This window comes from Rhinopithecus bieti, unplaced genomic scaffold, assembly GCF_001698545.2.
Source record: "Rhinopithecus bieti isolate Rb0 unplaced genomic scaffold, ASM169854v2 scaffold_34310, whole genome shotgun sequence".
In the NCBI taxonomy this organism is placed as follows: Eukaryota; Metazoa; Chordata; class Mammalia; order Primates; family Cercopithecidae; genus Rhinopithecus; species Rhinopithecus bieti.
In genome coordinates, this window is record NW_016814622.1 from 774,807 (window position 1) to 802,000 (window position 27,194).

Sequence of the window (27,194 nt, forward strand, 5' to 3'; positions counted from 1 at the left end):
GGGGGCGGGGGGGGGGGGCCGGGGGGCGGGCGCAGATCACAAGGTCAGGAGTTCGAGACCAGCCTGGCCAATATGGTGAAACCCTGTCTCTACTAAAAATACAAAAATTAGCCGGGCATGGTGGCGGGTGCCTGTAATCCCAGCTACTCGGGAGGCTGAGGCAGGAGAATCGCTTGAACCCAGGAGGTAGAAGTTACAGTGAGCCAAGATCATGCTACTGCACTCCAGCCTGGGTGACAGAGCAAGACTCTGTCTCAAAAAAAAAAAAAAAAAAAAGAAAAGAAAAGAAAAAAAGAAATACTCACTACACAGCTGAGGCCAGTGTAGATTTCTCCCTGAAGATGCTGAGCACTTTCTTAATCTCATTTCTACTTGAGTTGAGAAAGCTTCTCTGGGAGCAACTCAAATACCCTAAATGTCTCTCACCTTATGCATTTAATGTGGGTTGATTACATGTGGATCAAGTACATAGTTAGCACAACTCTGAGATAAATACTGAATGTATATTTACTGGTATGTTTGTGGCCCCATGAGTGGTAAAATCATGTATTACACTATTTATAACTCATCATAAACTCATCTGTCACTTAAAAAAAACAATGACTTACTCTAAATGTCAGGTCATGTGCAAGGGGTGCAGTGTTGAAATACTCAAAAATGGAATCCTGAAAATCTGGAAGTTTGAGCCCTGTAAAAAGAAAAAAAGAACAGTCAAGGTAAAAAAAACTAAAGTCTACATATTATTTTCAGACAGAAAGACTCAATGTCTTCAAGATGTCAATTCTCCTTAAGTAACTGATACATCTGACATGATCCCAGTTGAAAAAAACACCAGGCGTTCCTCCAGAGATGAACAATAATCAAAAAGTTCACTTGAAAAAGTAACCAAGGGACCGGATGCGGTGGCTCACGCCTGTAATCCCAACACTTTGGGAGGCTGAGGTGGGCAGATCACCTGAGGTCAGGAGTTAAAGACCAGCCTGGCCAACATGGTGAAACCCTATCTCTGCTTAAAATACAAAAATTAGCTGCACATGGTGGCATGTGCCTGAAATCCCATCTACTTGGGAGGCTGAGGCAGGAGAATCTCTTGAGCCCAGGAGGTGAAGGTTGTGGTGAGCCAAGATCACACCACTGTACTCCAGCCTGGATGACAGAGCAAGACTCTTATCTCAAAAAAAAAAAAAGGCCAGGTGTGGTGGCTCACGCCTGTAATCTCAGCACTTTGTGAGGCCAAGGTGGGTGGATCATGAGGTCAGGAGATTGAGACCATCCTGGCTAACACGGTGAAACCCCACCTCTACTAAAAATACAAAAAAAAAAAAAAAAAAAAAAAAAAAAAAAAACTAGCCGGGCGTGGTGGCGGGCGCCTGTAGTCCCAGCTACTCGGGAGGCTGAGGCAGAAGAATGGCGTGAGCCCGGGAGGCGGAGGTTGCAGTGAGCTGAGATCACGCCACGGCACTCCAGCCTGGGCAACAGAGCGAGACTCCATCTGGAAAAAAAAAAAACAACAACCAAAAAAACCCCAAAACCACAGGGGTGGCTGGGCTGGGGGTAGGTGGAGGAGGAGTAGATCTATCAGGTATTAAAGCAGATTCACTAAGGCCTCTACGATAAGAATCATGGCCGGGCGCAGTGGCTCACACCTGTCATCCCAGCACTTTGGGAGGCCAAGGCCAGAGGACTGCTTGAGGCCATGAGTTTGAGACCAGCCTCGGCAACACAGAGAGATCCCAACTCCACACACACAAAAAGTAAAATTAGCTGGGCATGGTGGCATGTGCCTGTGGTCCCAGCTACTTGGGAGACCGAGACAGGAGGATCACCTGAGCTGGGGAGACTGAGGTTGCACGTGCCCCTGCACTCCAGCCTGGGTGACAGAGTGAGACCCTGTCACACACACACAAAAACACAAATCAAAAAACAAGAATCACATGGTTCTTGCCCATGAACAATGGAACAGGGGAGAAAATCCAGAAACAGACCCAAGTACCCATGGTGATCCTGTACATGACAACAGGCGTACATAAAATCAGCAGGAAAAATAGCTGGTATTAATAACTGCTACTGGACAACGAGCTAGCCATTAGCAAAAGACAAAACTGGATATACTCCTCAAACTGTATGTCAGAGCACATTTCAAATGGATCAGTATTCTAATTACAAAAATGAGGCTGGGCACGGTGGATCATGTCTGTAATCCTAGCACTTTGGGAGGCAAGGCAGGCAGATTGCTTGAGTCCAGGAGTTCAAGACCAGCCTGTGAAATACTGTGTAGTCCCAGCTACTCAGGGGGCTGAGGTGGGAGGATCACTTGAGGCCAGAAAGTTGAGGCTGCAGTGAGCCCTGATCGTGCTACTGCACTCCAGCCTGGGCAACAAAGCGAGACCCTGAATCAATCAATCAGTCATGAAGCCACGCAAGTATGAGAAGCATGAGAAAATCCCTCCAACAACTGGGAGTTAGCTGTATTTTCCTATTTATGACTCAAAAAAGGAAAAAGACTGAAAACTTGACACACAAAAAATTTTGAAAACCACCTTTTTTTTCTTTTCCTTGAGAGACGGAATCCGGCTCTGTCGCCCAGGCTGGAGTGCAGTGGCAAGATCTCACCTCACTGCAACCTCTGTTTCCCAGGTTCAAGTGATTCTCCTGCCTCAGCCTCCTGAGTAGCTGAGACTATAGGCATGCACCACCATGCCCAGCCAATTTTTGTATTTTTAGTAGAGATGGCAAAACCACTTTTTTTTTTTTTTAAGATAGCGTTTTGCTCTTGTTGCTCAGGCTGGAGTGCAATGGCGCAATCGTGGCTCACCGCAACCTCTGCGTCCCAGGTTCGGGTTCAAATTGAAACAATTCTCCTGCCTCAGCCTCCTGAGTAGCTGGGATTACAGGCACACGCCACCACGCCCAGCTAATTTTGTATCTTTAGAAGAGATGGGGTTTCTCCATGTTGGCCAGGCTGGTCTCGACCTCCAGACCTCAAGTGATCCACCTACCTCGGCCTCCCAAAGTGGTGGGATTACAGGCATGAGCCACCGTCCCCGGCTGCAAAACCACTTTTATTTGGCAAAAAAATCAATCAATGAATAAGCAAAGACAAAGAGAAACAAGGAAAATACTTGCAACTTACATCACAAACAAAAGGACTAATCCCCATAACGCAAAAGGCTTTTAGAAATCCACCAGACTAACAACCTGAATTTTAAAAGTGGGCAAACAATAAAAATATATAATGCACAAAATACAAAAGTCCCTCAAACACACAAAAAGATGCTCCATCTTACTTATGAGAAACATGCAAGTTAAACCTCTACGGAGATGCTATTTCTCACCTATTCAGAGCAGCAAAAATCTGAAAGTCCGAAATCCTACTTTGTGGGTAGGCTGTGGGGCAGAAACCCCTCATGCAGAGGAGGAGGAGTGTCAGTGCACAGCCTCTGGAGGCCTGTCCGTCAGCACGTAGCGCAAGTGTACAGGCATGTTTGCCCTTTGCCCTGGCAATCCCACTTCTAGAACTCTATCCCAAAATACAACGACAAAAATAGGAAATGTTCTGTCCATTCAGCCCCTCCTGGCAGTACTTTCTACGGCAGCAAATGCCAGGGAATCACCCATCCCAGCGGCTGGCCAGCTCACGGCAGTGCACAGTGTAGCTGCAGAGGGGGCCAGGGTGGCTCCCCCAGCACAAAATGATGCCTTTTATGTAATCAGGGGATGCAAATGTGTGCCTAGATTTGTGTGTATTTGCCATATGTTTTCAAGATGAAAGGAAGGACAGGCTGGGCACGGTGGCTCACACCTGTAATCCCAACACTTTGGGAGGCTGAGGTGGGTGGATTGCCTGAGGTCAGGAGCTGCAGACCAGACCAGCTTGGCCAACATGGCACAATCCCACCTCTACTAAAAACACAAAAATTAGCCAGGGATGGTGGTGGCATGTGCCTGTAATGCCAGCTACTTGGGAGGCTGAGGCGGGAGAAGTGCTTGAACCCAGAATGCAGAGGTTGCAGTGAGCCGAGATCACGCCACTGCACTCCAGCCTGGGTGACAGAGCGAGACTGTTCCAAAAAAAAAAAAAAAAGGAAGGCTACACCAAAAACAATGGCTAGCTTTGGGGAAAATATCTTTGAAGATGCTGTTTGAAAATGTTGATTTTGGAATTCTGTAGGTACTTTATGTAACTAAAGTAACTATTAAGTCGAAAAGAAAATAAAATCACTCATTTGAAAAATATTTATATTCAAATAATGCAGAACTGCCTGATGTTAATTTACCAGTATCTGCTCTGAATTTTCTTCCATCTTTTCTTCAAAATTTCCATTTCTTCCAATAATTCTCTGTTTTTGGCTTCAGAGTCCTTTAGTTTGCTAAAATAAAAAATAAATGGCTTTAAGTGCACTGAGAAGAGGTTGTCTATGAGGCGGTATGGGGCAGGTCAGAATGAGAGGGCCAGGGTTTCTCCCCAGCACCGGGGACTGTTCAGATCACGGCAGCTCATGCTGGGCCTTTCTGCTGCAAACACTACAAACAGTATGAATATTTCAAATATAAACATTCAAACAGGAATTTAAAAAGTCATGGCTTAGGAAGGTATGTCTCATGATGGTCTAAAGGAGCTTTGACCTTCCTAATCTCCTTCCCAGGCGAGTCCTCTGTTCTCCAGGGACACAGGGCCCAGGCCGCTCAGCCATCAGCCCCGTCAATATCTTTCCCATAACTGGCAAGATGGTGGCTGCATCAAGAAGCACCAGCACCACCCGTACCGGCAGCCTTGCAATTCCAGCAACTTCGTGGAGGAGACAGAGAAAGGCTGCCACGGGGAACAGCTGACCAGGAGGGATGCAGTTTGTGGGGGGGCGGTGGGGGGGCGTTCCACTTATAAGTGGGGTGACAGTGGGCAAATCACCTGCAGAGTGTGTAAGCAGGAGTAACAAGAGTGCCTACCCTGCTGGGCTGTGGGAAGGTCACAGGATTTAACAGAACAGTCTTACAGCAGTTCCTGGTACAAAGGAAGTCAATTTAACTGAAACCTATTACCATTAATTCTTTTAGCCCCAAACTAACAGGATTTGGGACTTAGTAATGCTGTTAAAGACACTGTCCCTTCTAGGTCCTCGTCTGCCTCATGGCACAGCAGAGCTGGCCTGGTTTTTATGAAACTGATGTTCATTATCGTATCCTTGTAAAACAGGATCGGCAAAGAGACTCTCAGCTAATACTGACTGAATTTACTGCTGTGTGAAAATGGCATTCTCATTACTGCTTGGAGTTAGAGAAAAATTTCAAGTGAGAATGCCATCTTCAACCTCTGTTTTAAAATATTTGTGTTAGCTTGAAAGGAACAATCCTGAGTTAGTGAATGGAGTGGCATGGAGGTGACTAAGCAGTGAGAGGGGCTCCTGTCAGACAGTGGTGTGAGTCTCACTACCCAGTGTGGGGGCACAAGCACCTGCTGCTGTCAAAACACGGCTTGCACTGCACTGCACACCCCCGTGGCAGGTGAGGCCCTGCACCCTTGTGGCCACCTCCTCAGTGTCAGAACGGCCTGCTATTCAGGGCTCCTGCAGGTAAACCCGACTCGCTGCCTCCTAAGCTGCCAGTAAACACCGTGGCCCCGATTTTCCAAGCGAGGAGCATCAGAGCCCACAAGGCTCAGGGCTGGCTGAAGGCCACACAGCCCCTGCTCCTACTCGGAGTTAGACCCCAGCACCAAGTACCTTTCCAAGGTGAGGTTGGCATCCTTGACCTTCCTCAGCTCCTCCTGGACAAGCTGCTTGGCCCGGATCTCCGCCTCAAGGGCCGACTGCAGCTCCAGCCGCGCGGACATGTCCAGCTTCTGGCTGCGGCGCACCTTCCACAGTGGATCCTTGTGACACGGTTATGGCATTAAAAATGCACTTTCAGTTATCTACTTGTTAAACTAATGTTAACAAATAAGTTATCTTTGTCTAACCTTAAGCCATTACTGTCTCACTTAGGTATTAACTCTAAATTATTGAGGTGCCTCGGGAGTTTGTTTTGATATTTTATGACTTTTACTCTTCCTTAGAAATCTTCTAAAAAAGAACATTTACTTTACCTTTGAGAAGAATAAAAGTGATTCTGTAGTACAATCTCTCTCTCTTTTTTTTTTAGATGGAGTTTTGCTCTTGTTGCCCAGGCTGGAGTGCAATGGCATGATCTCGGCTCACCGCAACCTCGGCCTCCCAGATTCAAGCGGTTTTCCTGTCTCAGCCTCCCCAGTAGCTGGGATTACAGGCACCCGCCACCATGCGTGGCTAATTTTTGTATTTTTAGTAGAGACAGGGCTTCACCATGTTGGCCAGGCTAGTCTTGAACTCCTGACCTCGTGATCCACCCTCCTTGGCCTCCCAAAGTGCTGGGATTACAGGCATGAGCCGCTGCACCCAGCCTCTGTAGTGCAATTTGTATATGGGTCCACTGAACCCTAAACCTTTTACAAACCTAAGGTACATTATAGGTTCGGTTATCTTTTTCTCATAATTTGAAACATTTTGCGATTTCACCATCCTGGGAATTATGTCATTACTCATTCCTACCTGTGATTAAAAAAAAAAAAAGACTAAAATAATAAGGGAAGAATGACAGAGTGACCTAGGATGAAGCAACAGTGGAATATGCCAGTTCACTAACATCACCTTTCTGTTTTCTTACTGAGTTGCCCAATGTATGATATCAACTTTCAGGAGGTATGAAAGAAGTCTAGAGATGCCATCTTGCTGATTTTCTTTTTTTAAACCAAAACCTTCATGGAACACAACTGAGAATTCTTCATTTTCCATCTACAACGGTAAAGAGAAGAAAATGGACAGAGGAAGGCCAGGCGTGGTGGCTCACACCTGTAATCCCAGCACTTTGGGAGGCTGAAGCGGGCAGATCACCTAAGGTCAGGAGTTTGAGACCAGCCTGGCTAACATGGTGAAACCCTATCTCTAGTAAAATACAAAAATTAGCCGGGTGTAGCGGTGCACACCTGTAATCCCAGCTACCTGGGGGGCTGAGGCAGGAGAATCACTTGAACCCAGGAGGTGGAGGCTGCAGTGAGCCGAGATCACGCCACTGCACTCCAGTCTGGGCGATAGAGCGAGACGCCATCTCGGGGGGAAAAGAATAATACACAGATCACTAAATGAACCAATAAAATTAATAAAACAAAGCTCTCTGAGGGCAGAATCCAGTTTTAATTTGATAGCACAGAGCTCAGTGCTCAATAATTATCTGCTAAACGAATGAATGCCATTGAGAGAAGCCATGACGATCTGAAAGCTGGCAAATGTTGGCATTCCTTAAACTGGGGAACTGGTTACACAGAAGTCTCTTGTATCACTGTGAATCCCTAAATAGTATGTAAATGTCACATTCACACTTAAAACCACTAACAGATTATTCAGGAATAGAAATGCAGGTATTACACAAAACCTACCAGTGTTCTTGACCCCAGACTAGAACTCCTCAAAGCCTCGAGCTCTTCGGTCATCTTGGAAGCAAGAGCTTGAAGGTAACCCCGGGCATCTTTCTCGTCGCTGACCCTGGAGGAGGGAACAGAACAGATGTTCTGTCTCACGAAGCATAGCTATCAGCGAGAAGCCAAACAAGAAGGGGACATTCCCGCCTTCCTCGGGACACAGTGACACAGCGTCACGTCAGCCAGAGTGCCCAGTGTACCCACTGTATACGTGGGATCACATTGATGGAAGCATCGTTACATGGCACGACTGCAGTTTAAAAAGACACCAAACTTCCAAGACTTAAGAATGAAAAAATTGTATTACCCCATAAATATATACACCTACCACGCACCCACAAAATTAAAATAAAACTCTTTTAAAAATTACAGCTTCACACCTTAGGAGCGGAGGGCCAGGTCCCAGCTCGCTCCAAGTCTCCCTGCTGCTTCTGCAGCCACTTCAGGAGGGCTCTGCCTCCCGATTCTCTGAGAACGCGAGGGGTGTGAACGGCTTGCCCCAAGTCCTTCAGTGGGTTGGTGGGGGCGTGTCTCCACCTCCAGTCCAACAGAACCACTGCCCCAGACATGAGAAGTTCTGGGGAACAGCAATGAGACCTGCATCCCAGCCTGAGAGGCACGACCTGGCATGGAGCACAGGATCAGGCAGCAGAGGCGGGACAGGCGTCATGGACTGAGCAGGGAGTCGCTTTACGGCCGCTAATGGGGCCGTGCACGTACCACTGAATGATTTCCGCAATCTGAGCTTCCCAGTGGGCCACTGACTCCTTCTTGGCTGCCAGATCCTGCAGCTCATCCTCCAGCTGTCTATTTTGAGCTGTGAGTTTATCCACAAAGGAACAGAGCTGAAATGAAACAATTTCACCACAGAACTTGTTAATCGGGCATCCTTTAAGTATGCTGGCATTAACACTGGAAGTTCCTTTGAAGACTTTGAAAGTTTTCTTTAATCGTCATGAGATTTTTCTAAACTAAGTTCATGATACAGATTTTTTCATTGTGTCTAGCTTAAGTCACATTTCAACTCAAATCTAAACCTAAACCGATGGAGCTAGTGACTTCAGGCAATTGGCACCTTTTCGCTGAATACAAATATCCTGTTGAAAAGACCAAACCCATTACTTCATTCAAAAATCAAAACAGTCACGTGTGGTGAAATAGCAAGAACATGGTCTGAGAAACACGTCCTTGTGCACGCAGCATGAATGCACTCACACAAGCCTAGATGGTGTGACTGCTGCACACCAGGCCCTGTGGCACAGCCTGTCAATTCCAGGCCACAAGCCTGCATACCATGTTGCTGTGCGGGACGCTGCTGGCGGCTGTAACACAATGCTAAGTATCTGTGTATCTCAACACAGAAGAGGTAAAGGACAGTTTACAATCGTATGGGATGTCTGTTGTACACACGGTCTGTCACTGATGGAAAAAGCATCGTTATATGGCACATGACTGCACTGTAAAAACATACCAAACTTTGGCCGGTGCGGTGGCTCACGCCTGTAATCCCAGCACGTAGGGAGGCCGAAGCCGGTGGATCACGAGGTCAGGAGATCGAGACCATCCTGACTAACATGGTGAAACCCCGTCTCTACTAAAAATACAAAAAATAAGGCTGGGCACGGTGGCTCACACCTGTAATCCCAGCACTTTGGGAGGCCGAAGCTGGTGAATCACGAGGTCAGGAGATCGAGACCATCCTGGCTAAGACGGTGACACCCTGTCTCTACTAAAAATACAAAAACTAGCTGGGTGTGGTGGCGGGCGCCTGTAGTCCCAGCTACACGGGAGGCTGAGGCAGGAGAATGGCGTGAACCTGGGAGGCGGAGCTTGCAGTGAGCAGAGATCGTGCCATTGCACTCTAGCCTGAGTGACAGAGCGAGACTCCGTCTCAAAACAAAAAACAAAAAACAAAAAATTCGCTGGGCGTGGTGGCGGGCGCTAGTCCCAGCTACTTGGGAGACTGAGGCAGGAGAATGGCGTGAACCCGGGAGGCGGAGCTTGCAGTGAGCCGAGATCGCACCACTGTACTCTAGCCTGGGGCAACAGAATGAGACTCTGTCTCAAAAAAAAAAAAAAAGATACCCAACTTCCAAGACTCAAGAATGACGACATTCTATTCCCCCATAAATATATATACCCACTACGTACATACCCACACAAATTAAAAATAAAAAAATTTTTTTTAAATTACAACTTCCATACAAAGTGCTAACTCAGGTACTTTGAATTAATTACCTTTTCATTTTCAGCAGTTAGCTTCTTGTTCTCATCAAATAGCATTGCTCTTTCTCGTTCGTATTTATCTTTTATCGTACCTACTGCCTCCTCCATCTCGTTATGCCTGCCAAGGTGAGCGAGAAGCAGTGTTAAAAGCTCGTGACTTCGCTACTGTTCATCATCTATGGTGTAGGCATCAGCTTTCATGCTCCGAACTGAGCAGCTCGCGAAAACCTACCGTTCTCGCCTTGACTTTTCTAGCTTATCTTTTAACATCAAGATTTCTTTCTGCAGGGCCAGCTGGTGGCTTTCTGAATCATGCACCTCCTTCTTCACATTTTTCACTTCGAGCACATGGGAGGCCTCACGTCTGACCAACTCCTCTTCATAAAACAAGACTTTCTTCTCCAGCTCAGATTTGATTTTGGAAATCTCTTGTTGGTGCTCTAAAGTGGCACCTGCTCCCCGGCCTCCTTGCTTCATCTGAAGACAAAGGTTAACATACGTTGACGAACCTCTGTGTCCTCAAGGGTCACACTGTCCTTTCATCCCCAGCAAGTGCAGACACCTTCCCAAGGACCGTGTACGCCTGGACTACACCAGATGATGTAGCTGACCTGGCTAACGTGATCCAGATTCTAGGGAGTCACAGCAGGAGACAGCCTTGCAGGGGATGTGCCCAGGTCTGCCTGGGACCCTGAAGCTCTGCCCCACACCCTGTTCATTCATGCCTGCAGCATTCTTCCGAGGACTGACTCTGCTAGGCCCCCTCCTTGTGACTGGGGTGACACTGAGGTCTCTGCTCTCATGCGGTTGGCCGGAACTGACAGCAAACCAGTAAACGGGCGGAGGGGCTGCGCACCCCAGCTGGGTTGTAGGAAGCGGAAGGCGTGCCGGCATGGCTGGGGCGGCATCTGTAAGGTGCTGGCCTATTAAGTGAGGTGTCAGGCTAGGGGCAAAGAACAAGGGCACAGGCCGGAGTGAGGTGGGACGTGCTGGCAGTGCTTGCAGCACGCAGAGAGGCCAGTGTGTCTGGAGTGGCGGGGACAGGAGGGGTGGGACAGGCAATGCTGGGCTGGAGCAGGCAGGAGGGTGGCTGCTGGACAGCTGTGGAGCCACGGAGGCCCTGACCGCACAGGAATGTGATCCGGCTTTGGTCTGCCAAGCTCACTCTGGCTGCTGTGCAGAGAGGAGACTCGAGGGCTGAGAAAGGAGCAAGAGCCTCGGGCACCACACGCTGAGGTCCAGCCAAGCCACGCTGCCAGAGAGGAACAGCATCTCAGGCCCACGTCCCAGAGGAAGAGCTACCAGATCACCGAGGTGAAGGGAGAGGGCAGACCCATCACACGCAGCCCACACATGAGGAGACCCAGGTCACGCTATACTGCCAAGGAGATCCGCCCCCAGTCCCTCGCCCACTCGGCCGCTGCAGCCTTCCCCACTCCCGCCCTCTGCGGCCTCCCGGCCACCCTCCAGCCCCACCAGCAGGCCCTGACTCATGGCCAGACTGTTTCTTCCCCAGTCAGCAGCAGGTTACACGCTTTAAGGAGCTTTTCCAAAACTCAACTGCACTGAATTGAGAATACCACGACGTGAAGAAGGCTATGAACTGACGGGGCTGGAGCAGGAAATGAGCCGATTAGATATTAGTTTCCTAGGACTTATAGTGAACTGCCTTAAACTTTTATATAAGGAAGGAAAAACATGAACTTGGCCTTTAAAAATAAAAGCAGTCACAAAGGCAGGGGTCACACCCCCCACCTCTCCACACGCGGGTCTTCCCTCAACAGCCTCAGTGACACTCAGCCTGGACCACACATTACACAAGGTGACTTCCACGTGGTGGCATCAGCAAAGATGAGCGTTCCTCTCGGTTAAGGGCAGAGACCCCCGCCCAGCACTACCTTGAGGGCCTCCAGCTCGCTTTCCATTTGCTTGCAGAAGTTCTCACTGTGCTCACGAAGCTTGCGCTCCTTGGAGGCCTCAGCAACGGCATCATCAAGCTGAGCTTCCAGCTACAAGAGGAAGATCCGGTTTCTATTAACACAAAGCGAGCTCCACTTCACCAGTTACAGCAGCACCCATGGGACCTCTACAAGAACAAGACCTCAAAGGAGTTTTGCGTGTGTTTGCCCTTCATCAAATCTTACCACAAATGGAAGTTTGAGGAATACACTTCAGGGTTCAACTGGGATGGTTGGTTAGTAATAAAACAAGGTTCAACTCTAGCTTAAAATGATACTTTTAAATTTCAAGAAGGATAAATCTCTTGAAATTTAAATTTCACTGATTTGTGAAAACAAGTACTTTTGATATCTGTAGAACTTGAATTCATTAATTAAATGGGCCATTTCAAACACGCACAAGAGCGAGCAGAACAGCAAACCCGCGTGCCGCACCCAGCTTCGACAGTGAGCTCTGGAGCCAAGCCCGCTTCATCTCTGCCTGTGCCCAAACCACTCGAGGGCAAATCCCAGGCACTGTTATCACTTTCCCCGTAGGTGGAATGCTAATTCCTCATTAGGGGTATCACTAACTTCAGTTTTAACTGCCTATAACTACAAATATATTTGGGTTGCAAAATAGACTGTCTAAGAAGAAAACAAATAGCTCCTCTGTGGCTAAAGAACAAAGAACTCTGAACTTGAAAGGAGCAGGAGCATGTGCTTCCAGGCCTTCTCATTCATGGGATTTATCAAGGAAATCTTAATAGAGTTCTAAACTGAGCATTGCTTAAAATATGTCACGCAGAACACTTGGAATACCTAGGGCAGCAGGGGCTGAAACCCCGGGGTCCTGAGACGCTGTCAGGGGTGTGCAGGGCCCTTCCCCTAATTAGCTATGTGTGGGAGCCAGGATTTCTTCATGTACTTTATCCCGAACAGCGCAGCAAAACAGACTGAAGAAACAGCCATGAGAACTCAACTGTTTTCCATTCAGCCAGATATTAAAGAAAAGCTAACAAAATGTAAAAAATGCCATTCTTCTCGCCAAATTTTTAAAGAAATAGTTACTTTTCATTAAACATGTTACATATGTTAACATGAAATGGGTTTTCATTGTATTAACAAAATTCTGTTTTAATTTCTGCCATGGTGCATGTTGAGAGCTGTAGCCTACATAAGAAAGCTCTCTGGGGTTGCAATCATTCCAACAGTGTGGACGAGTGCTGCATCAAGACACTTCAGAGGCGCTCACCTCAGCAGGCGGCCTCAAGTGTGCTTTGTTGTGATTTGACTTTCATATATACATGTATTTTTTTTTTTTTGAGAGGGGAGCCTCACTCTGTCGCCCAGGCTGGAGTGCAGTGGCACAATCTCGGATCCCTGTAGCCTCCACCTCCTGGGCTCAAGTGATTCTCCTGCCTCAGCCTTCCGAGTAGCTGGGATTACAGGTGACCGCCACCACGACCAGCTGATTTTTTTGTTTTTTTGGTAGAGATGGGGTTTTGCCACGTTGCTCAGGCTGGTCTCCAACTCCTAAACTCAAGGATCCAGCCATCTCGGCGCCTCCCACAGAGCTAGGATTCCAGGCGTGAGCCCCGCACCCGCCCGTGATCTGCCTTTCTACTGCCACCTGCCCTGTGTGGACTTATTCACATAAGCCAGGCCGCATCACAGCACAGTATAAACGCCCTCTATTCACTTAAAAGAGAATTAAAGAAAATCAGCACCACAAGACCTTATTGTGATTTCACCGGTATTGAGGGACGAGAACAACATAAATGCTCAGCCCATCAACTTACTTGGCTCCACAGAAAATTTCCAACCCCTTTTACACTAATACAGCCCAAGATTCCAAAGACGTTTTATAAAAGTCACACAAAAGTCCAGTAGATGCCATCCCTCAACCATCCCCAGAGCTACCTCTTTCCTGAGCTTCTCGGCTCTCCGCATCTCCTGCCGCATGGCGTCCACCTTCTGCGTGGCCACCTCCATCTCTTCCTCCTTGTCCCGCAGCTGCCGGGACACCTTCTGCTTCTGGGCACGGAGCTCTGCCATGCGCTCATTCAGCTCCGAGAATTCCTGCAGGGCCAGCTTTCGCTGCTGATGGGCATCTTTGAGTTCCTTGGCTTGGGATTTCAACCGCTCTGAGGCTTCAACCAGTTGCTGAACAAAAACAATTACAGATGTTTTATGTTTGCCTAACAAAGGCTTGGAAGGCTGGAGGTTTGGTCTTCCACGATATTGAGGAGTTAAAAGCGACAGCCAGTGCTGGTTACAGATTAGAGCCACAGATCTGAGAAATTCCCTGCTTGGAAAAAGACCTATGCTCTGTCTCACGCCACCCACATAGACAATGGGAAGGCCGCCTGGGCTCAGGTGCTGAGCACCAACTGCACACCAAGAAAGGCCCCACAGGCTGGGCACAGTGGCTCACACCTGTAATCCCAGCACTTTGGGAGGCCAAGGTGGGCGGATCACCTGTGGTCAGGAGATGGAGCCCATCCTGGCTAACATGGTGAAACCCTGTCTCTACTAAAAATACAAAAAAATTACAGTGTGGTGGTGGGCGCCTGTAGTCCCAGCTACTCAGGAGGCTGAGGCAGGAGAATGGTGTGAACCTGGGAGGCAGAGGTTGCAGTGAGCCGAGATTGCGCCACTGCATCCCAGCCTGGGCGACAGAGCGAGACTCTATCTCAAAAAAAAAAAAAAAGGCCCACAACCACGCAGGCGCAGCGTGCTTACAGGAGGACGCCTGGCTCCGTAATGTCAGCCTCCGCCCGCAGAGCCGCAAAGCTGAATGAAGCATTTGGGCACTCAATCTCGTTACTTCAACATAAGCAAAATCAGAAAAGAACACACAGACACAAAGTGCTGAAGGTGAAGTCAAAGTGAAGAACTGTATAAAAACAATTGCTGGACAGCCTGCCCCTTCACTGGAGACTGATGTGCGGATGTTGGCTGTTACTCTGCACTCACCACACTGATGACCCTGACCTCCCTGCAGCCCATCTGGTCAACTATCTGGCAGTTCAGTCACTGTTGCACCTGCTGGTCTGAGATGGAAGCAACAAGACCCTGAGCAAGTTGGCAGAGCAGCTGCCCACATGCGGACGGGAGGCCTCCCCAGGCCTCTCTGGGCCCGCTGGGAGGTACTATGACCCTGTCAAGCAATGAGGTGCCACACACCCCACACTGCACTTTGACAAGTCACTCAGGTGGATGACACCACAGATTCTCTTAAGAAACAATTTAGGTTTGATACCTGGCACATTTTAGAGAACAGATCACAAACTACAGGTTCAAGGATAACATGTATCAATGAATGTACTTTAGAAAACATGTATATAATTGTGTTACTAACATGCTGGCACCTGAGCATAAAAGTTTCCCATATATTACTAAAAATGAAATTTATAAAGGAATTACGGGGTGAAATCACCCAGATTTTAACATAGGGATTCTGCTGCAGTTCCCTGTCATTACTAAGGGGCCCTCTCTAAGAGCAGAGGCCTGGTGGAGAGAAGGGGAGGGCCTGGCTCCAGACACAGCATGTGTTGCCACGGCCACCATGCCCTATGGACATGAGAAGGAGGAGAAGGAGGAGCTGCACAAGGAAGGAGGAGTTGCACAATGTAGAATGCAGTAGGGTGCTGCTTTCTCTGTGGGTCTGAAGTGGAGACTGGAAAGGCTGATTGTGAGGTGGATACCCGCTGTGGGTGAGGGGGTGGAAGGCACCTGCCACTGGGACCCAAGCTCTGCCAGCCGACATGGAGGCTGTGCAGCAGGCAGGCGTGGCAGGGGCCCCAGGGCCACGCTTGGCCCTGGTGTCCTGCATGCAGCAGGGACAGCCCATGGGCAGAAGTCCCAAGAGGTCTTCCATCATCTGCATGAACGTGACCTTACAAAACTCTGCAAGGTCCCGTAAGCCTTTCCCACCCCGAACCCAGCCACCTACCTTGTGCAGCTCCTCCTTCTCCTGCCGGACCACGCGGTGCTGCTTCTCCAGCCCCCGCAGTCGCTGCGTGGAGTCCTCACGCTCTTGGCGAAGCACCACTGTGTCCTCAAGCTGTCGCTCGAGCCTGTTTGAATCTGGGTAAAAGGGGAAATAAACTGTGTTCCTTTATGTGCAGTGACTATATGCAAACTTTACGTTAGCTGACTTACTGATAGGAAATTATTTAATAATTCACAACACTCTTTTCCATTCAGAGGTTTTTTTTACTTACACACACACACACACACACACACACACACACACACACACACACACACAGTGTCATGGGCAGAGCTACCTGCACGCCTGTGCTGAACAGGCTCCCTAGACTTTGATCCGACAGGAATCTCCCCTGAGGACTGGGAGCCCTTGGGTGGCACACACATCCGTCTGCTCAGTCCCTTTAACCTGTGTCACCCAGCACAGTGCCCGGCCCTTGTCCTTTGTCAGTGTGCAAGAAAGGTTTATTTAGTAAGTGACTCAATCAAAGAAGTCCATGTTTGGATCAGGACAGTGGGGTTCCTGATACGAAATGCAGAGGTGAGAGATTTGAAGTATGCTTTGCAGGTGAAGGTCAACTGCAGAGCCAACCTGTGTGAGGTTAAGGCTTAAAAGGGATTGGAGTCACGCTGGGCGCGGTGGCTCACACGTGTAATCCCAGCACTTTGGGAGACTGAGGTGGGCGGATCACGAGGTCAGGAGATGGAGACCATCCCGGCTAACACAGTGAAACCCCTTCTCTACTAAAAACACAAAAAATTAGCCAGGCGTGGTGGCGGGCGCCTGTAGTCCCAGCTACTTGGGAGGCTGAGGCAGGAGAATGGCGTGAACCCGGGAGGCAGAGCTTGCAGTGAGCCGAGATCACGCCACTGCACTCCAGCCTGGGCGACAGAGCGAGACTCCGTCTCAAAAAACAAAACAAAACAAACAAAAGTGATTGGAGCCTTTAGGGAACTTTGATAACCTAGGAACCACCAAGAGAAAGTGGTGACGGCAGGTCTAGCACCTACAACACCGAGGAGCAGGCCGAGTCACTGATTAAGCTTTAGGAGGAAAGCAGCTCTAGGAACTGTCTGAGAGCCACAAAGAGGAAAACTGTAACGGAGAAGCAGAAAATAGCCAGATAACGTCCAGATAAGATATCGGGAATTGATTGTAGCTGGTGACTATAAAATAATATCATTAGAACTAATCCAGCTGGGGCTGGGCACGGTGGCTCATGCCTGTAATCCCAGCACTTTGGGAGGCCAAGGCGGGCGGATCACCTGAGGTCAGGAGTTCAAGACCAGCCTGGCCAACATGGAGAAACCCTGTCTCTACTAAAAACACAAAATTAGCCGGGCGTGGTGCCACATGCCTGTAACTCCAGCTACTTGGGAGGCTGAGGCAAGAGAATCGCTTGAACTCAGGAGGTGGAGGTTGCAGTGAGCTGAGATCGCACCACTGCACTCCAGCCTGGGGGACAAAAGCGAAACTCCGTCTAAAAAAAAAAAGAACTGACCAAAATTTCAGAACTCTAAATAAGCTTGCTAAAGCCTAAGCTTTTTTTCTGCTTTCCCACCTTATGAAAAGGACTCTGAAATTCCCTTTTAAGAGAGTAATGACCAAAAACAGAGACTAAGAGATCATACTTTTTTAAACATACCTGCTATTTTATTTTTCAAGCGTTCGATTTCTTCATTTAGCTTTTGATTTCTTTATCTCGGTTTGAATTGCTGAGGGCCCGAGATGAGCCATGGAGGGACTGCACGGTCTGGGTGGACTCTGAGGGATGGAGAGACAGCGTGAGGTGCAGCCTGGCCACAGTGCCCCCTCCCGGCCCCAGAGCCGACGCCGCCCTCACCTTGCAGCTTCCTGCTCAGCTCCAGCTTCTCCTGTTCCAGCCTCCGAATCCTCCTCTCATAAGCTTCCATCTGCAGGCTGTGCTCCAGGTCCCGCTGCACATCCTCATCTTTGGTTAATGTGTTGGACTGCATTATGTTCTTCAGAGAGCCTCGATCAGAAAAACAGCTGGGAAATCAAGCAACAGGTTTTGATCTACTGAAAATTCAGCGATTTCATTAGCATTTTCAAACTTCCTAGGGTGAAACGTAGTCTTTTTAAATTGGCAAACAAAAATACCCAAGAAAAGACTTTATTGCTTATGGAGCCAAAGTTAGATAAGTGACCGGATGGTCAAGGACACACTGACAAGGGCACTCCCCACTGCTGGGCAAAGCAAGCGCCTCTGCAAAGGAGGGGAATGGCATTTCTGAATCATCCCTCACACTTCACTATAGACGCAGAACCAGAAAGCATGGATTTTGCATAAAGCAAGGCTTAAAGGGCAGCCCCAGCTCTTGTCTGGAGGTCAGCGGTGTGCACGGACCATTGAGAGCTTCCTGGTTTGGCCACCAACTGGCCAAGCAATCCAGGACAGCTCTTTCAACCCTTCTTCCCCTGCAGGCTAAGCCACCAATTCTAGCACTGACCAGCATGCTAAGCCCCCTACCAAGGACCAGACCACTCGATGACGCACACATCCGAGGCACAGGCTGAAGTCCAGGATGGCTCTCATTTAACAGCTTAATTCTTGGGCTGCTTTAGGAATTACTTAGTCCTGCTTAGCTCTTTATATGACAATGAAGTCAGGAAAATTTTGAGCTCCTATGCTGAGTCCCATAAAGGCACCCAGCCCCCTTTACAGAAGACCTGGTCAGTGTTTCTCCACAGGTGGTCTGAGGGTGCTGGGCTGCTCTAGCCCTGTGGGGTCTGTCAAGAGGAGAGCTCTAGGCCTATCTGGCCAAACTACAGCCATGGGCCTGGGACCTGCAAGTGTAACAAGCTCTCAGTGAGCTGGGATGTACAGAAAGGTCAAGAACCTCTGCACTGGGGGCTGGTAAATCAATATGCCCACCCAGAAAGCCTCCTGTGGACTGGAAGACAGCAGCTGTCACTTTGGCTTATGGGCTGTTTAACCCTGGCCTCTCACACCAAAAGAGATTTCCTCCAAGCTAGAGTAGAAATATGGGGATGTTGGCCGGGTGTGGTGGCTCATGCCTGTAATCCTGGCACTTTGGGAGGCCAAGGAGGGCAGATCACGAGGTCAGGAGATCAAGACCACCCTGGCCAATATGGTGAAACTCCATCTCTACTAAAGTAAGATTAGTCAGGCATGGTGGCGGGCACCTGCAGTCTTGGCTAATCAGGAGACTGGGGCAGGGGAATTGCTTGAACCCAGGAGGCGGAGGTTGCAGTGAGCTGAGATTGCGCCACTGCACTCCAGCCTGGGCGACAGAGCAAGATCCCGTCTCAAAAAAAAATAAAATTAAATTTAAAAAGTATGGGTATATCTCCCTCCCAAGACATTTTCAACTGTGGTTCCAGTTGCCAGAAGACGCTGGGAATCAGACTCTGTGGCACAGTGGGAGCTTCCATTGTCTCATTTCACCTCCCCCACCTCCCTTTCTTCCTAACCCCTCTCCTCTCAGCCCCAGTTTCCTTTTAAAATAGAGGTGGACCATCTCAGGCAACACAAATTTCCAAAGAGGCCCATTTGGGACAGGGGCCCACGGCACACAATCCTTACAAAAGGCAGCAGAGTGCTCTGACGGAAGCCAGCTCTCAGCTGAGTGCGTGTGGCAACTGTTTGTTCTGCTTGCTGCAGCCACCGACTGGATCAGAGCTAACCCTGCCAATGGTGGTGGCCTATTGGTCAGGGGTCGGCAAACTACGGGCTCTGGGAGAAATCCTGCCTGGGGCCTGTTTTTGCACCATCATGAGCATGAATGGTTTTAATATTTTAAAGGGTTGTAAAAGAAGAACATACAACAAACGCCATGAAACTTGAATTCTTTCCGACCTGGATCTCTGTAGAGAAAAAGCCTGTAACCTTGCTATGGTAACACCTGCAGTCATCAGGTGTGTATATTTTAAGAACAAAAACTCATCTCCATCTCCCTTAAGTAATGGCCTCCCAGCGCACACCCCACCCACCAGCCCGCTCCTAGGGACAGAGTGTGGTGTCTGACTGTTCATCTACCACAAGGGAAGGCTCTCCCTGGGGAATGATAAATCCAGACATACCTTTCTGTTGTGAATGTAAAACCAATGAATGGCAAATGTAATCCAGAAAAGCCTGTGTGAGAACCAGGAGGTAATATTTCCTGCATAAGAACATACACAACACAAATGAAATCTACATTCAAACGAACAGGTAAAAAGAGGAAAGATAGTTATAGTCATGGCGACGGGAGGCACTGGGCAGAACACGTGGCCTTGGAGAATGCAGATTCCATGGTGTCCTCTGCAGGGGAGCTGAGTATGGCAGATCTGTCTTTCTTAAGCCTGACCCCATTCGCTGTATGTACAATAAAGCTCACAGGATACATGCACTGATTTTGATGATGACAATGGCACAGGCCGTTACCAGGTTAGTGATTTTCAAAGACTTCTTAAAGCCACAGAATCCACTGCTTAACACAACTGTGTGCAGAGTTCAACAGTGTGGACAGGCATGCCCGTCTGAGGACACAGGACAGAGCCTGGGGACTCTCAGGTTCTTGACCTGAGATAAGAGGCCCCAAGGCAAAAAGGAACCCAAAGGTAGACTATTTTAGATAAGTTTATCATAACTCTGTTATTCATTCTGAGGATCTTTCTTTATTAAAAACTATAACCAGGAGCCAGGCACAGTGGCTCATGCCTGTAGTCCCAGCACTTTGGGAGGCTGAGGTGGGTGGACTGCTTGAGACCAGGAGTTCGAGACCAGCCTAGGCCAACACGGTGAAACCCTGTCTCTACTAAAAATACAAAAATTAGCTGGATGTGGCGGCGTGCGCCTGTAATCCCAGCTACTCAAGAGGCCAAAGCACGAGACTTGATTGAACATGGGAGGCTGAGGTTGCAGTGAGCTGAGGTTGCATCACTGTACTCCAGCCTGGGTGACAGAACGAGACCAGTCTCAAAAAATAAAAAATATAAGCAAAGTTCTTTATCTGAGAAATTTCAGTGTGGAAGGAGTTGGAGTCTGGAGTTAGAATCTAAGAAAACAATCCTTTCAACGACAACAATACCTTTCTCAGCCTTTTCTCCACGTGGTCTCAAGTTCAGCCCTTATTTTGAATGTGAAGCCATCAAAGCAAGTATTCAGTGCAAATAGATTTAACTTTTCTTTTTTTGAGATGGAGTCTCGCTCTGTCACCTAGGCCGGAATGCAGTGGCCTATTCTAGGGCACTGCAACCTCCACCTCTTGGGTTCAAGCGATTCTCCTGCCTCAGCCTCCCAAGTAGCTGGATTACAGGCACCTGCTATCATGCCCGGCTAGTTTTTGTATTTTTAGCAGAGATGGGGTTTCACCATGTTGGCCAGGCTGGTCTCGAACTCCTGACCTCGTGATCCGCCCGCCTCATCCTCCCAAAGTGCTGGGACTACAGGGGTGAGTCACCACGCCTGGCCCAGATATAACTTTTCCATGACCCTACAAGGAGTACTTCATAGTTTCTAAGAACCTCTGTTCCTCCCGTTAAACTACTAGGAGTTTCCCCAGGTTCATGGTCATTCATTTCGAGAGGTCCGGGGAATGAAACATACAGAGTGAATGATGATGCTTCAGTGTAAGAAACTCTCTAAATTAACAAGCAACAAAGAAGATTTTCCTTTTATTTGGTTAAATCTCAGTTTGTCTATCCCCAGACAAGTCACACATGTATGGGTTTGATAAGAACAAAAGAATTTTATGAGATATGAGCAAAATTCTCCAGGACCAAAGGTACTGGCTAATGCATCAAAGAGGCCCTGTCAGAGCCGATGGGGACACCAGACGAGTCCTACAGCCAGAACCCAACTCTGAAAATCCTGATCTTAAACATCAGTGCGGAGACTCAACATCTGTTATCATGATCTTTGTTCTGAACTCTTGCTGTATAAAGAAACATCAATGCAGACACAAAGCACTGTAATGTTAGAAAGATTTAACGTGCTCTCAACATGCAGGGAAAAGACCAGGAACGGAGAGGCCGCCACACTGCCTACGGGACTGTAGGCTGAGCTCATGTCTTGGCGTCTTTCAACCTAAAAAACCTAAAATGCGGTGACAGGGTTGCAGTGAAGCTCTAATACAATGATGTATGTGACACTGCTTTGAAAAGTATCAAGTAGGCCGGGCACGGTGGCTCACGCCTGTAATCCCAGCACTTTGGGAGGCAGAGGTAGGTGGATCATGTGGTCAGGAGATCAAGACTATCCTGGCAGACATGGTGAAACTCCGTCTCTACTATAAACACAAAAATTAGCTGGGCGCGGTGGTGCATGCCTGTAGTCCCAGCTACTCGGGAGGCTGAGGCAGGAGAATGGCTTGAACCAGGGAGTCAGAGGTTGCCAAGAGCCGAGATCGCACCACTGTAATCCAGCCTGGTGACAGAGCAAGACTGTCTCAAAAAATAAAAAAAAAGTATCAAGTACCGTGAAAATAAAAGCAAAAGTATTTCTGTTGAGTTCCAAAACAAAAGAGTTGTTTAACTCAGTTTTACTCAAACTGAGTCATCCATCATTTTTTAAAGGAATATTAACGACCCAGCTGACGACTGGAATAAAAAGCACACTGTGTCTTAAGTGCCAAATTTCACAGCTTTATGCTGTACTGACTTGATAAGCAACGCGCTCAACGCGGCACCACATGTCAGACACACAGCCAGCAAGTCTGAGATCAGCGCTTTCCCACTCACCGTGTTTCTCAGCACATCATCGTCCACGTCGAAGTTGGACGTGTCAGAGGGACTGCTCACGTCGGGAATATAAGGTGCTTCTAGGTTTCGTATATTTTCCCAATTTAGACCTTCAAAAAACGCATGCTTTTTGAAATCCTCTATTCCATTCTGCCCCAGCCGGCGCTCTCTACTGCAGATCAGCCTCTGGATGAGGTCCTTCGCTTCTTCAGAAACATCTGTGACATGGGACGGGAACTGGAATCGCTCCTGCAAGGGGTGGCAAAAACGCCGGTGGACAGGTGGACGCATTCAGAGAGTTTAAGGTGTACGGACATTATAGGAAACAAAGTAGAAATAGTAGCTCCAAAGCAGGTCGCTTTTTATTTCATGAGGACGAAATGCAATCCAAAGCTAATCAATTTCTATTCCCAAAAGGCAAACAAGAAAACCAGTGGTCCTTCTGGTTTTACTCGTTGTAGACTTGGGACCACATTGCAAGTAAATGACATATTTTTACCTATGGAGGTGGCAAGGAATGTGGGAAACATGCCGTGCGCGGCAAGAGGGACAGGCGCAGCCCTGTCAGAATGCACAGTGTAATCATCAGGGCAGTTCTGCTTCTGGAAACTCACATTACAAAAGCAGTCGCTAAGAGGAAACACAACATGCACTGTATTCTGACCAAGAAAACTGCAAATTACCTACATGCCCATCAAAAAGGAGACTCGTTAAAAGAGATACCAGTTGGGCACAGTGACTCACTCCTGTAATCCCAGCACTTTGGAAGGCCGAGGCGGGCAGATCACCTGAGGTCAGGAGTTCCAGACCATCCTGACCAACAAGGTGAAACCCCATCTCTACTAAAAATACAAAAATTACCAGGCATGGTGGCGGCCTGTAATCCCAGCTACTTGGGAGGCTGAGGCAGGAGAATCGCTTAAACTCGGGAGGTGCAAGTTGCAGTGAGCCAAGACCATGCCACTGCACTCCAGCCTGGGTGACAAGGGCAAGATTCCATCTCAAAACAAAAAAGATGGGGCACAAAGAAAAAGGAACATGTCCGTGTGCTGATATAGAAAGACACCAAAGATACAATGACAAAAAACTGTTTATATGTAACATGATGCCACATATCTAAACACACACATGCACACGCGCGCACACACACGTGCTAAGGTCTGCTGAGGCCACACACCCTCATGGTAGAGTGGTCTAAGAGCTGAGCCACCACCTTTGTCATCTACAGAAAGGAACAACAACGTCACCTGCTTCACGAGGTGCCTGACCCAAGCGCCCACAGGTGGTCAGCACTCAGTGACTGCTGGCAGGCTCTTAGTAATAATTAAGTCCCAAATGTTACTTTAACAGAATTTGTCACTAAGAAGTGGATGAGGAGATTTTCATTACCTATAATATGCATTTTTGCATTGTCTGAAGTTTTATAGGGAGTATATATTAATTTATAAATAAAAAATATGCTTCTACTTTGGGAAAAACATTTTTTAAAACTGTAACTTTTGCTTTGATTTGGAGTTAAATGGAAAACCAGTTACCACTTTAGTGTTAATCTGCTCACTATGAGAGCAAACTGTGGGAGACACTGGCTGGAGGACAGGCCGGCACTCAATCAGGATCATCCTGGGATCTGCGTGTGCATAGGAGGGAAACGCTATGAGCATGCTGGTAGAGAGGGTGAAATCGGCATTAGAAAGACACATGACTCTCTGGGCGAGACGGCTCACGCCTGTCATCTCCGCACTTTGGGAGGCCGAGGCGGGTGGACTGCCTGAGGTCAGGAGTTCGAGACCAGCCTTGCTAACATGGCGAAACCCTGTCTCCACTAAAAATACAAAAAAATTAGCCAGGTGTGGTGGCAGGCACCTATAATCCCAGCTACTCAGGAAACTGAGGCAGGAGAATTGCTTGAACCTGGGAGGTATAGCCGAGACTGCAGCACTGCACTCCAGCCTGGGTGACAGGAGCAAAACTCTGATTAAAAAGAAAAGAAAAGAGAAAAAGGCAGGAGAATCGCTTGAACCCAGGAGGCGGAGGTTGCAGTGAGCCGAGATTGCGCCACTGCACTCCAGCCTGGGTGACAGAGTGAGACTCTGTCTCAAAAAAGACAGACAAACGACTAAGGAAAATTTTTTAAAAGAAATAAAAAAATCAGACAGAAGAGAAAATGATGAAAAGGAAAACAAAGGAGGTGGAGAGAGGTGACATGGAAGCAAGAAAGTGAACAGTTTGGAAAGGGAAGGAGGAGAAGAGGAAACAGGATGGGGAGGATGAAGGGCTCCACCATCTGGAGACATGTGATCATTTACAGGGACTGATTTCTGGGGAACAGACTTGAGAATCAAAGTTGACATCTAACCAGTGAATCTAGAGCCACATGACAAGGGCCCACCTGGACCCCCCCACTGGCTAACCCCGGGCGCCTCACTCCACACGCCTATGCAGACGACGCGTCTGTCTACAGAAACCTGCCTCCCCTCCAGGAAGCCAGCTTGGAGTAGGCCAGCATCCTTCCCCTGAGAGTGGCGGTGGGCGTCACCCTCAGAACCTCCTTCCCCTTCCTCTGGCATCCACATCTCCTGGTGTCGACCCCACCTCCGGATGCCTTCTCCAATGTCTACTCCAGTCCGCCTGTCCCCAGTTTGGTCTAAACCCTGACATCTCTTCCTGAACTGCTTGCGTCGCTTCCTAATGGATATTCCTGCACTAGTTGTGCTCTCTGTACTTTAGGCCTAAGCCAGGTACCAAAATAAAAATGCAACGTCTTACTTCATGGTTCATGATCTTCCCGTAGGTCTCCACGAGTGACTCCGCATAAAACGGCGTTTCTCCATAGAGCATCTCATACATGCAGACCCCCAGAGACCACCAGTCACACTCGGGCCCGTATTTGCCCATGCCGTCCTCCATTGCCTGCAGGATCTCCGGCGAGATGTAGTCAGGTGTGCCCACGGCCACAGAGGACTGCACCTTAGGGGAGAAGGAGATGCTGAAGGAAACCCTAGGGCATCTCCAATCACCTAGTAGTGGAAAGTAGTTGGAAAGTATTTCCAACTACTTTCTCTAAAATATAGTGGAGGCAGAAAATGAAATAATTATAGAATAAAACTGATGAATGATCGTGTTTTTTAAACCCAGTAATTCAAGCTGAGTATAGTGGCTCCAGCCTGTAGCCTCAGCTACTTGGGAGGTTGAGGCAGGAGAACAGCTTGAGCCCAGGAGCTCAAGGCCAACACAGGTAACACGGTCCCCAACCCTGTCTCTAACGAAACAAAACAGAATTTAAAAGCCTCAATAATGTAAAATTCAATGCAAATAAATATTCTCTTGAAGCACTAAACATTATGCAGCTCCCAGAACACATGAAACTCCTGTACACATGGTCTGTCAATACCCAAATACCAGCCACAGCCCCAAACAGTGCCTCTCCAATCCCCCAGGGCTGGCATTTCCCACTCTCTGTCGCTGTTCCCAGTGTGATGCGGGGGCCACGCGTGCATGGGCCAGCCTTTCTGATTTTCATGTGCAGCACGCAGGAACTCTTGTGTAGGGTCTCTTGTTAGAAGAGAGACCCCGGTGGGCCCAAGAGGCTGCATTTCTAACAAGCTTCTGGGGGTGCTAAGGCTGCTCACCTGCAGCCCACCCTGTGGTCTTCCTCATGGGAACATGCAGAAATTGGTCCAGGCATTAGCTGGGTGCTCAGGCATTCCCTGGACAGGGAACCAGCAGGCTAAGACCGCTCCTACCCCCGCCAAAGGGAGAAAACAGCTTCCCTGCTATCTACATTAGCAGGCACGTGCCAGAGCACAGTGACACCTCTGCAGAAAGCTGCGATGGCATGGGTCACCTCAGAACAAGCAGGAGGAGCCTGGCGAAGCTGAGAAATCATCTACCCAGAGAGTACGACGGAGAGCACAGGTCTGAGGCTCAGGCAGGAACTGGAGACAACCACCACAGGCCTGTCTGGGGAAGGCCAGGCTCTCCCGAGGGTCCCCTCTGGGAAGAGAGAAACAGGGTCCAAGTAGTACCCCAGAGCCAGTGGTGTCAGAACTGCTCAGGCTGAATGATCAGCAGAGAACTCTGCCTCCATCACTTCCCTACATGAGTGCGTGGCCAGACCACAGGAGCTTCTACAGACAGCGGGACCACTGGGGTGCTGGGCAGTGACTCCATGATGAACGACTACTGTGACGTGGTGGAGTGGAGGTGAGGAGGGCAACCCGTGCTCTGGTTATACCGTGACGGGGTGGAGTGGAGGTGAGGAGGGTAACCCGTGCTCTGGTTATACCGTGACGGGGTGGAGTGGAGCTGAGGAGGGTAACCCGTGCTCTGGTTATACTGTGACGGGGTGGTGTGGAGGTGAGGAAGGTAACCCGTGCTCTGGTTATACTGTGACGGGGTGGTGTGCTCTGGTTATACCGTGACCAGGTGGTGTGGAGGTGAGGAGGGTAACCCGTGCTCTGGTTATACTGTGATGGGGTGATGTGGAGGTGATGAGGGCAACCCGTGCTCTGGTTATACTGTGACGGGGTGGTATGGAGGTGAGGAGGGCAACCCATGTTCTGGTTCAGACCTGTTCTAGTCACTGGAAGACTGGAGTGGAGGACAGCACCCGCCTACCAATTAATCAATATGTGGTCAAGACTTTTAAAAATAAGAGACTGGCTTTGTGGAATGAAAATGAGCAAATTGCATTATCCTTATAAAACGCTGTCAACTGAAGCCAGTGACATGGGTTCTTCTACTACTGCTTGAAAATCCGCTAGTAGGAAAGAAAGGGATTGCTCTCTTTCGGAAAAGTATTGTATGTTAGACCTTATGATAAGTGTAGGTTTTAAAGAAG

General features: G+C 48.6%; 1 protein-coding gene across 1 annotated transcript in view; it reads right to left on the reverse strand.

The window, feature by feature from the left end:
* The window catches only part of CDC42BPB (CDC42 binding protein kinase beta), a 135,758-nt gene that overhangs the window by 32,776 nt on the left and 75,788 nt on the right, over nt 1-27,194 (reverse strand). Inside the window, 17 exon segments of the mRNA XM_017851514.1 lie at nt 609-688; nt 4,278-4,297; nt 4,299-4,370; nt 5,721-5,869; nt 7,448-7,553; nt 8,210-8,334; nt 9,728-9,833; nt 9,948-10,192; nt 11,614-11,724; nt 13,576-13,818; nt 15,611-15,744; nt 17,295-17,339; nt 17,342-17,413; nt 17,493-17,659; nt 19,715-19,794; nt 22,355-22,603; nt 25,121-25,321. Of these exon segments, the coding sequence (XP_017707003.1) occupies nt 609-688; nt 4,278-4,297; nt 4,299-4,370; nt 5,721-5,869; nt 7,448-7,553; nt 8,210-8,334; nt 9,728-9,833; nt 9,948-10,192; nt 11,614-11,724; nt 13,576-13,818; nt 15,611-15,744; nt 17,295-17,339; nt 17,342-17,413; nt 17,493-17,659; nt 19,715-19,794; nt 22,355-22,603; nt 25,121-25,321 (2,205 nt within the window).